The following is an 11,319-nucleotide window of genomic DNA, read 5'->3' on the forward strand; positions in this document are numbered from 1 at the left end:
GTCATGTTTCCCCAATTACATTCCTTAAATAATTATAAAATAGAGCAAGTCAAGATCTATAAGTATCTTGGGGTCATCCTGGATTCAAAACTGAATTTTGAAGATCACATTGATTATATTGGTAAAAAGACAAAAATAAAAATTGGTTTTCTGTATCGACACAAGCACTGCTTCCCCCCAATGTTCCGTTTGGAATTGATAAAAGCTACCATACTGCCTCTACTTGACTACTGTGACATCGTGTATAAATCAGCCCCAAGTACTGTACTGAAGAAGTTTGATTCCATCTATCACTCGGCCTTAAAATTTACATTGACCTGCACATATAGGACTCACCACTGTGATCTCTACATTGGGTCAAACTTAACGTCTCTTAATGTTCGACGGCTTGTGCACCAGATCTTATTTATTCACGATGTACTTACAAAAAAATCCACAGACTACCTGCTGGATCTCCACTCTATTTCAAATAACAAATTTGACCTCAGGTCTTCGCTCATTTACCAGCTTCACATTCCCTATTGCCGTAGGAAGGGCCTTTGCTATTGATGCCCCCAGCGTCTGGAATGCTATTGCCAATAAACTGCAACTTGAATCGCTACCAATGAGATCTTCTCTCAAAACTGCTCTCGAGGAGTTGTACACCCCTAGCTGCCACTGCTATTCATTGGCGTAACATAAAATAAAATGTTTCGCTCCGGATGACGCTGCAAAGTATTATCTGTATTTTGATTTAGCGTGCTGATCTTAAAGGTACATTGAGTAATTTGATACTCAGACCGATGCATCTGTTGTTGTGGAGTAACTCATGCAGCCAACTATGGCTCTAGGAGTTGGTGTTACATGTTATTTATGTAGTTAATTGTAAAAATTCGGTCACAGTCCCTGTGATCACTGTTACGCTGCAATTATGGCTTTATTTTTTGGTGATTTGGAAAACGTTTTTAGGTTTGGACATGTTTGTTTTGTTGTAGTACGGAGTTAAACTGATGGCCTTAATCTAAGTTTTTGTGGTTGTTGTTTGACTTGCATCCCACTGGGATTTTTTGCACACAGCGTTGGTGTACGGCTACTTTTTTCAGGAATATTTTGCTGTTTTTTTCATGGATTTTCTGTTTGCACAGTCACATAGTCACTTTAAGATGTTTTTCTTGTTCGTGTTTTTGTTTTTTTTGTTTGTTGTGGTTGCACCCGATTCAAGAGCCGAATCGCTCACAGGGCTAAAATAAACTGAAAACTGAACTGGGCCTTCAAACCGTCACGGAGAGACGTGGGTGGAGGAGGGGCGGGGTTTGAAGGGGGCGTGGTGGAAGGAGGCGGGGCGGGGTGGAAGAGGGCGGGGCGGTGCAAGGGGGCGGGGTGTAAGGGGGCGGGGTGGGGGTGTAAGGGGCGGGGTGGACGGGGGGCAGGGTGGGTGGGGTGGGGAATTGCCCCTCGGTTTAAAAAAACGCCGCGTATTTCTATTGGTCGAGAGGCATGCACGTGACCCACTTTATATTTCATGCAGTTCACATTCCTGGTTCTTTCGGTAAAGTCACGTAGATAGAAAATAAAAATTAAATAAAAAATGACTAAAATGAAACACAAAGCAAAAAACCCACGACGTTGAGCGGAAGAGAAACAAATCCCCCTCCCCCCACAATCCCGCCCACTTGGCGCTACCCAGAGTGCATTGCAGTGCCAGTGGCGTGTCCGTGAACACGTGGGGGCCACGCGGTGGGTTGTTGCCATCATCATCATCACCACCATCATCATCAACACCATCATCATCAACACCATCATCATCAACACCATCATCATCATCAACACCACCATCATCATCAACACCATCATCATCATAAACACCACCATCATTAACACCATCAACAACACCACCATCATCATCACCATCATCATCAACACCACCACCATCATCAACATCACCATCATCAACACCATCATCATCATCAACACCACCATCATCAACACCATCATCAACAACACCACCAACACCACCACCATCATCAACACCACCACCATCAACACCACCAACACCACCACCATCATCATCGTCGTCGTCTCACGATCCGGGCCAAGTTCCCCCCTCCCCCCCCTCCTCCTGCCCGGCCCCACCAAGGCGGCCCCACCAGCCCCTCTCGTCGCCCGTAGCCAGAGCCGGCGACCATGGCCACTTGGGCGGCCTGCATGGGCGTCAGGATGAGCTTGCTCTCCATGGCGGGCATCCGCTACGAGGGCATCCTCTGTGACATCAACACGGACGACTCCACCGTCGTCTTGGCGAAAGGTTACGCACTGGGGGGTGGGTGGTTCACGGGATGACTGTGGACACCGCGAAGCTGCGGGTTAGGGGTTTAATGAAGCCGCTTGAGTCGTCCTAACAGGCGACTCGCTCGGGCAGCAGCAGCAGCAGCAGGAGGAGGCCTTGGGGCTGGGGAAAGTTTGCCAGGAGGAGGTGAACGTGTCGGCGACGTTGTCGCCTTCTGGACAGATTGGTGTGGGTGTCGTGGGGTCAATGTGTGGGGGGGTATTAAGGAGGGGTTTGACCCTTTTCAGGGCAATCAAACAGGAGGTGTTAAGATGCTCAAACGACAAGATAGTCTTTGTTTTTTTTCGGTAACGTCACGTAGGTTAAAAAAAATGAAAACAACTAAATTAAATCATGATTGTATTGGATTGCTGTATGTACTTTTGTGTTTTCAATTAACCTGGATTTGTAAGAGAGTCCTTAATCTCAGTGGGAATTGCCCAGAAATGTTTAAAATGACAGCCATTGATGCGTCACGTGGGGGTCAGACATTTGTGACGATGTGTGACGAGGGGCGGTGGGGAGTTGAGAAATGTGACGTCACATGAAAATTCGCAACTTTAAATATAGAGAACACGTTCTACTTATCTTCTTGGTTCTTTCGGTAAAGTCACATAGAATGGAAATAAAATAATAAAAATAAAGCAATAACATTTTATTGTTAAGAAAATTGTATAATGTTTTATTATTATTTTTTTTAATAAAATAAAATGTTATTTTATTATGTTTTATTTTTATTATTTTATTTCCATTCTACGTGACTTTACCGAAAGAGCCAATAAGATGAATCCCTGCAGTCACGAAAGCTTTAAATCGAAACGTTCTACTTAATCAAATAGACTTGTTAATAAATGTTTTCACCTTCAACATCGGAGTGCAGCGCCACATTAAATACGCACTACAATGATAATAGTTTAAAGAGATTTGAAGCGTGTTTTATATATATTTTTTTGGGGGGGGGGGGGGGTGGCAAAAATCGTCCAAAATCGCGCGACGTCATTTATGGCCGGCGCCTCTAGCTGTGCTGGGGCAAAGTTCTTCAACTCGTCACCCGCTTAATCACGAATGTTCTGAGGTTGTTCTTGCTGATTCTGGTTCGCAGTGGTTTCAAGTATTTTTCAACGAAGGCTATTGGGTGCACAGCCGTTTCAATACGGGCACACATTGTTTCGTCCGTCTGTTTGCGTTTCTCCCTTGCGACGGGACCTCGTTGTCTAAACGTTGATATTTATAAGGGCAGGGGGTGACCAATAAGGGTTTGAATCGATCTGTAACAATCTAGGGGCACTGATAAGGGGTTGACAGCTATGCCAACACGAACGCGCGATTAACCCCGTTGACCTGAACAAGTTCGTGGTTTCGGTGCGTGCGCGTGTTCAAGTTTCATTTATTAGGTATAGTCCTGTGAGCCATGCGAGCATCTTAAGTCGGGGTGCAACCGCAACAAACAAAATTTGAACACAGAACATCTTAAAGCGACGACGCGTAACAGAAACATTCTGGAATAAACCAGCAAATAATTCCACACAAAAACAACGTATTAAAACGCTGCGCGCAAAAATCAAGTGTTGAAGCCGGGTCGGTAGTCACAGGGCAATGAGATGCGGCTGGTCATAGACGGCGCGTGACCCCGGCCAAAAAGCCCGGCAGGGTGCCGCTTAAGGGGCCGTCCATAAATGACGTCACGCGATTCTGAACGATTTTTTTGACCCCCCCCCCGCCCTCAAATATGACGTCACAAAGCTCTGCCCCCTCCCCCCCGCCAAAATAAAACACACTTCAAATCGCTTTAAACTATTGTTGTCATTGTAGTGCGTATTTAATGTGCCGCTGCACTCTGATCTTGTAGGAGAAAACATTAAAAAGTCTAATTAAGTGGAACGTGTTGTCTATATTTAAAGTTGCGCATTTTGATGTGACGTCACATTTATCAAACTCCCCCCCCCCAGTCGTCACACGTCGTCACAAATGTCTGACCCCCCCCCCCCCAGGTGCGTGACGTCATTTCTGGACGGCCCCAAAACACTCCAGCGCTGTCCTACCAGACAGTCTCGACCCCTTCACCTGATGAAGGCCGCTTGTGTTGTGGCCGAAACGTCGTGAGAATATTATTGTGTTATTTTATTTTATCAATTTATTATTTTATTCTCATTCTACGTGGTGACTTTACCGAAAGAACCAAAGAAGAGGCCCCAAAACAGTTAATTTGGAAATGTTCCAGATTCATTTTTGCCTTCGTTCACAGATCTGGGCCAACGGCACCTGTCTGGATTAAATTGGCACAATGGAGAACTTCTTTGCGACGGTGATGATAGGGATTTGTGATGTTGATACCCATAAACATTCAATACCTGCAGGCATATGGCTTATGGATGACAGGCTATTGGTTGGTTTTAATACAGCTAAGACATAATAAAATAAAATACATATAAAATAAATTTCATTTATATTTTATTTAAATAAAAATACAATAAATTTCATTTTTATTTTATGTTTTATTTTTATTATTTCCGTTCTACGTGACTTTACCGAAAGAAACAAGAATATTTAATACAGCTTCTGGCAGGAAATAAATGAATCTCAATTTTTGGCTTGCAGAGTTGAGAAATGTGTGCAGCTCGGAACCCCGCGAGCTAGATTTGATTCCTGGCTACAGACAACGTCGTCGGTGGTGGCCTTGTATCCCAACTCATTCTGGTTTTCGTGTAGGTAGACTGCCTTCAAGTGAAGTTACCTGGTGCGGTGTGTTAGTAAAAAAGATGATTAAATCAGCACTGGGGAGGATGAAGGTAGCTGAACCAGCTAGAAACTATTTTAAACAATTGTTTAGGTTGCGGGTAAGGCCCACTTACTATACTGCTCTTTCAGAAGCGACCTCCCCACAAATGGTAGGTAACGCAACGAAGTGGCTTATCGAAGGACCTGGAGGGGGGGGGGGGGGAAATCCACTCGACCCATGGGAAGAGAAAACCTCGCTGACTCCAAATCTACAGCAGGTGTTGTCAGGGTTGGGATGAAACGCATGACCTTCGATATATACCAGGCGAGGTAGTTAACTTCTCACCACAGTGGCGCCCAAAACCCACAACCACGCACCTGCTCCGACCTGCATAGGTGCTCTCGACCGTAACAACGCTTGACCAAACGGGTACGTGGAGGTCTGTACCAGCGGCGGGCGTCTTTGTGTGCGCGCAGTGCGCTTGCGCGGGACGGAGGGGCGCCCCGCCGACCGTCCCATCGCCCCTCGTGAGGAGGTCTTCGAATACATCGTCTTTCGCGTCAGCGAGATCAAGGACTTGACCCCGTGCGAGTACATGCTGTCCGCTCTGCACCACGACGTGGCCATGGTGCAGGTGAGAGGTGCAGCCGCTCTTTACCATTAAACTATTTATTGTACCATGTGAGGCCCACCGAGCTACTTGACTCTCTTTTCAGAAGCGACCTGGCCACAAATGATTTGCTCAACGAAGCGGCTTATCGCGTGGACATTTCCAGCAGCCAAATACTCCAAATGCACGTCGGTTCTAAAACGTGGAGGTAGAAAATGGATGACCCAGAGAAATCCACGTGACCACGGGGGAGGACGTTGAAAACTCCAAAAATATGCAGGCGTCGGGGGTCTGGATCAAACCCCACGACCTATTGTACTCCAGGCGAGGTAGTTAACATCTTGCCACTGCAGCAGTGCCATGGTTTAGGGGAGCGGTGGCACAGTGGTTGATGCGCTGCACCACAAACCCGCCTACGACCCACCGGGGTTTGATTCCCACTTACGGCCAACGCCAGGTGACGATTATCTGAAACGGTCCCGGGCTTTTCCTGAGGTCTATCCAATGAGCACCTGGTGCGATGTATAAACATCGCCACTGGGGAGAAGGCGGTCGGGCGTGGGTCTGGCTTCCCCACCTCCTCCGTGTGCTTTGCCGGCCTCGTAGTTGCTCGCACTGCACTTGCCCCGAACGTCCGTTAAGCCTTTAAGGGACATCTTTGGCAACATGTTGACAAAATGTGGAAAAAAAAGTCAACGCTGATCGGCCGCATTTCGGGCAAATTTTCCCTTCACGGCACTGGAATCGAGGAAGCCAGAGATCGTGGAGAATACGAGGTTGGAGACTGCACTTCACACTTGGGGGGCTTGATGAAAGTTGCATTTGAGAGTTCCAATAGTTAGCTAACAGTGGTAGCTGTGGAGGGTTTTTACAGGTTGAGGAGGAGGAGATGGAAGAGGCTACCAAGATCCGAGCCCGGGTGCCAGCGTGCCAGTGGCTGAATTGCGCAACCCTTGGCACCTGATTGGCTCTCGGGTGATGACATCGCAATTATCCCTCCTCCTAAGACCGAAACGGGAGAATCTCTCATGGTAGCCTGATGGCTTACAGAGGTTCTCTGTAAGCCATCTGGCTACCATGAGAGATTCGTTTATGAGGCTATCCACATATACAAACACAGAGACAATTTCAACCGAGAGGAAGGAATTCTGGCTTAGCAATCATTGGAAGGATTTGATAAACCATTCCGGGTCTTAATTGATTGTTCACGCTTACGGTGGCTTTCAGACCGCATCCATCATTTTCGTCTCCCCCCTCTTTTCCGAACATAGATGGACTTGTCCATCTGAATAACTGCCAAATCGCTCTCCGTGGTGCTAACGTTAAAAAAAACCCGCCACTTTTAAAAAAAAAAATGTCTTGCTGTGGTTTTTACACCTGATGATGATTGCTTGTCTTGCAGTCGAAACGTCGTGAGAATTTTAAAGTTTTATATTTTTATTATTTTATTGTTTCCCTTCTATGTGGTGGTGACTTTACCGAAAGAACCAAGAAGGTGCATAAGAAGTTTGACATGCGTACGTCGTCCGTCGTGATTTGTTCTAATCGCTGCCTAACCCACCCTCACCCCCCGTCCAGTCCTCGCCGGGCACCCCGGGGGGGGCCGCCGCTCGCTGCCACACGTGCGGTATCGGAGCGGCGGCGAGCTGCCACTCCGCGCCGGGCACGCCGACCGGACCCCCCCGCGGTGCCACGGGCGGCCACCCGGGCCACGCGCGGCACGACGCCTGGGCCACAGCGGTCGGGCACCGTCCCTTCGTGCAGCCTGCGTACGGAGGAGCTGCGGGTACGGGAGGGGGGGGGGTGCGGTGTGCGGTAAACATCGGCACTGCAGGGCTGCACCTTTGCCCTCTTAATGCCACGTGGTTTCCGTTGCCCAGTGGCCTTGCCTCGGGTCATTTTCGCCTTTTGCTCGTTTAGAGGCAACTGCGTGATTTCAATGCGATCTTAATTGAACGCAGTTGAGTTGCAGCTATCTTCATGGAATTATTTCCGTAAGCGCATGCTACTGTTGCTGCCCTCTGCTGCTGCTGCCCTCTGTACTGCTGCCCTCTGTTGCTACTGCTGCCCTCTGCTTCTGCTGCCCTCTGCTACTGCTGCTGCCCTCTGTGCTGCTGCTGCCGCCGGTGCCCGCGGGTTGCATTGAGCTTCGCGTGCGAGCCGAAGGGCGATGCGAAGTGGCGCTTCTACGGAGAGGAACAGCAGCAGCAGGAGCACAGCGCCCTCGACTGGCAGGTGCGGTGGTGGCGGCCTGGGGTCGTGTTAGTGGTGGCTATGGTGGTGGTTGTGGTGGTGGTTGTAGTGGTTGTGATGGTGGTGTTTGTGGTTGTGGTAGTGGTGGTTGTGGTGGTGCTTGTAGTGGTGGTGGTTGTGGTGGCTATGGTGGTGGTTGTGGTAGTGGTGGTTGTAGTGGTTGTGGTGGCTATGGTGGTGGTTGTGGTGGCTGTGGTGGTGGCTGTGGTTGTGGTGGTTGTAGTGGTGGTGGTTGTGGAGGCTATGGTGGTGGTTGTGGTGGTTGTGGTGGTGGTGGCTGTGGTGGTGGTGGTTGTGGCTCTGGTGGTGGCTGTGGTGGTGGTTGTGGTGGCTGTGGTGGTGGCTGTGGTGGTGGTTGTGGTGGCTGTGGTGGTGGTGGTTGTGGCTCTGGTTGTGGTGGTGGTAGCTGTGGTGGTGGTGGCTGTGTTGGTGGCTGTGGTGGTGGCTGTGGTGGTGGTTGTGGTGGTGGCTGTGGTGGTGGTTGTGGTGGTGGCTGTGGTGGTGGCTGTGGTAGTGGTGGTGGCTGTGGTGGTGGTTGTGGTGGTGGCTGTGGTGGTGGCTGTGGTGGTGGTGGCTCTGGTTGTGGTGGTTGTGGTGGTGGTGGCTGTGGTGGTGGTGGTTGCGGCTCTGGTTGTGGTGGTGGCTGTGTAATTGGTTGACAATATTTTGTATTTCTCTCAATTTCAATAGATTTTATAATTAGTATTGGCCAGTATTAAGACTAAAATAACACCAAAGAAATATGTTGATGTTTGTGTAAAACGAATTATTATTGACCACGACTATTTAGATCATCTGTTGAAATTGAGAGAAATAAAAAAAACTATTTCACCGTTCTGACAGCTGCAGGCTCAGTGCTGCTGGGAGCGTATTGTTTAGTAATACATTTAACGCATGCTTATATCCAGGTTATCCAGGTTAACTCGTCCGTCTTCAGGCCAAAGCCGGGGTCTGCTTCTGATAAGATCGACCGCGTGACGCTGTGCGGGCAACGGGGAGCGCTGCAGAACACGTCGATGATGCGCGTGCGCGACACCAAGATATTCTTGGTGTCGGCGTACCACGACCAGCGCGAGGCCGGTCAGAGCACACGCATCATCGGCATCGCCAACCGGTATGAGCCGGACATGCTCTCCTGCCACTTCTGCTGCCGAGGGCACTCGGAGATCCTGACGGTCACCGCCAGCGCCTACGTCCACTCGGATCACTTTGACTTCCCGTACGGCACGGCCGACTTCCTGTGCACGGAGCCGCTGGACTGCGAGCCGGGACACGTGTCCGTCCAGCGCATGCGCACAATACCGGACGAGGAGGAGGCCGAGTGGGTCTTCATGCCCGTGCGAAATCGGCTCTACATGCCCCCCACCTTCACACAGGAATTCAGCGTCTGCATCTCCACGCTCTTCGGGAACTACGGCAACGTCCTGCAGTTCGTGCAGGCGATCGAAATGTACCGCATCTTGGGTGCGGGCCGCGTGACGGTATACAACACAAGCTGCAGCTCTGAGCTGAACAAAGTGCTCCTCTACTACATCAAGACCGGCCTCGTCGAGGTCGTTCAGTGGCCCATCACGGACTACGTGCGGGTGTCCAGAGGGTGGCACTACCCCGAGCACCCAGGCGAGCTGCACTACTATGGCCAGATAGCGGCGCTGAACGACTGCGTGTCTCGGCACATGTACAGCACGCGCTACCTGGTCCTCACGGACATCGACGAAGTGATCATCCCTTTGAAGCACACAAAATGGAAGGACCTCATGCGGTACTTGAACGACAAGTACGGCGCCGACATTTACACATTCGAAAACCACGTGTTTCCCTACACGGTATCGGAAGAGTTTGGGTCGAAGTTCCAGGCGTGGAACGCCATCCCGGGCGTCAACATCATGCGCCACATTAGACGGGAGCCAAACCTGCCGGAGGTCTTCAACCCGACCAAGATGATCCTGAACCCACGCGCGGTGCTGCAGACGTCGGTGCACAGTACGCTCAACGCGCTGGGCATCTCGCAGACGGTGCCCGGATACATCGCGATCATGCACCACTACCGATCGCCCAAGCAGCCCGACCTGCCGCTCGACTCGCTGGTCGTGGACCTCACGCTGTGGAGATACAATGCCACTCTGATCAGAAATGTCAACAAGGTCCTCAACAGGGTCTTCTGGAATGAGTAGGCACAACGGGCGGCGGTGGCGGCGGTGGCGTTGATTGTCATCTTGCGTTTTTTGCGGTCTTGCAATTTGAGTTAAACACCGGTGTTTGTGAGTTTTCCGTTTGCGAATGTGGTCAATGTATGGGACATATTTATTTGCTAATCTTATGATTGCGTTTACAGTTAAAATTTGTTATCTTCATGTTTTTCTGCATTTGAATCCACCAGGGCACAATAGGGGTTGTATTGGTATGTCTTATGGAAGCTAGGGAAGTTAACATTGGTTTATTTTAAACCAATCCTAATTATTTCTATTGCTTTTGGGAGTACCACTCGAAATGTTTTCAGGTTAAAACATTTAAAATGTGGCACAAATTGATTTAAATAAATGTTCAGTGTGCATGTTCTACCAGTCTCTAATGAGCTTATTGTTTTCATGACTCGTGTCCACGGAGGATAGTCAAATCCCAGAGGATGGTGGCAGGATTTTAAAAAGTAAATCCTGTGGTGATAAAAAAAATGTACATACGATATTAAACTTTTAATTTGAGTGATAATTTGAATGACAGGTGTGTTTTGGGCCAAATGAGCTAGTAAAGACTCACATTAAACATAATAGATTCAGTAGGAATATATGTATACATCCAAATGTATATAGTTGTGTATTTGAATATGTATCAACACCAGCTGTTGATACATACAACTCATTTTAAATTATAAAGCCATGTTAATGTATTCCTAAACAATACATGGAGTTGACATTTCTGAATTGTTGCATTAGATAGTTTCGCGATGGATTATTCAGCAGAAATCATCATTATCACGTATTATCAATCTTGCAAACCAGTTTTAAACATATACAGCAAAATGCTATTACCATTCTTTATCTACATATATAATATCACAGATCTGTCCTGTCATTCTGTGACTGTGATTAACGCCCCCGGATTGGTTTAAGTGCGTCACGTGATCCCGAGCAAGCAGCCAACCAGAGGTGCGCCCCCCCCCCCAAACATGTACGCCCCCGGATTGGTTTAAGTGTGTCACGTGACCGCGAGCAACCATCCAAGCAGAGATGAGCCCCTCCCAAACATGTACGCCCCCCGATGCTGCCCTGAGGCAGAGCCGTGCTCGGGCCGCTGCTGCCCTGAGGGAGATGGGTGAGGAGACAGGTAACAGGAGAAGGGTGAGTGAGAGTGAGGAGAAGGGTGAGAGTGAGTGAGGAGAAGGGTGATTGAGAATGGTGAGAGTGAGGAGAAGGGTGAGTGAGAGTGAGAAGG

The 11,319-nt window shown here is 49.0% G+C and overlaps 1 protein-coding gene across 3 annotated transcripts; it reads left to right on the top strand.

Moving 5' to 3' along the window:
* The first annotated feature begins 1,658 nt into the window (after positions 1-1,658).
* Positions 1,659-10,446, top strand: LOC116937221 (beta-1,4-galactosyltransferase galt-1-like). Of its 3 annotated transcripts, XM_076059751.1 has the most exons (5): positions 1,659-2,284; positions 5,501-5,658; positions 7,213-7,420; positions 7,782-7,869; positions 8,796-10,446. In XM_076059751.1, the coding sequence occupies exon 5, from the start codon at positions 8,904-8,906 to the stop codon at positions 10,059-10,061; it is 1,158 nt and encodes a 385-aa protein (XP_075915866.1). In that variant the 5' UTR covers positions 1,659-2,284; positions 5,501-5,658; positions 7,213-7,420; positions 7,782-7,869; positions 8,796-8,903; the 3' UTR covers positions 10,062-10,446. The 3 variants fall into 3 exon arrangements, with proteins under 3 accessions (XP_075915866.1, XP_075915867.1, XP_075915865.1); XM_076059752.1 differs by lacking the exon at positions 7,782-7,869 and having other exon boundaries at positions 1,659-2,299; XM_076059750.1 differs by lacking the exon at positions 7,782-7,869.
* Positions 10,447-11,319: the final 873 nt, after the last annotated feature.

Source organism: Petromyzon marinus, unplaced genomic scaffold (genome assembly GCF_048934315.1).
Source record: "Petromyzon marinus isolate PM22_M1 ecotype Great Lakes invasive population unplaced genomic scaffold, UKy_Petmar_22M1.pri1.0 PM_G_Scaffold_124, whole genome shotgun sequence".
In the NCBI taxonomy this organism is placed as follows: Eukaryota; Metazoa; Chordata; class Hyperoartia; order Petromyzontiformes; family Petromyzontidae; genus Petromyzon; species Petromyzon marinus.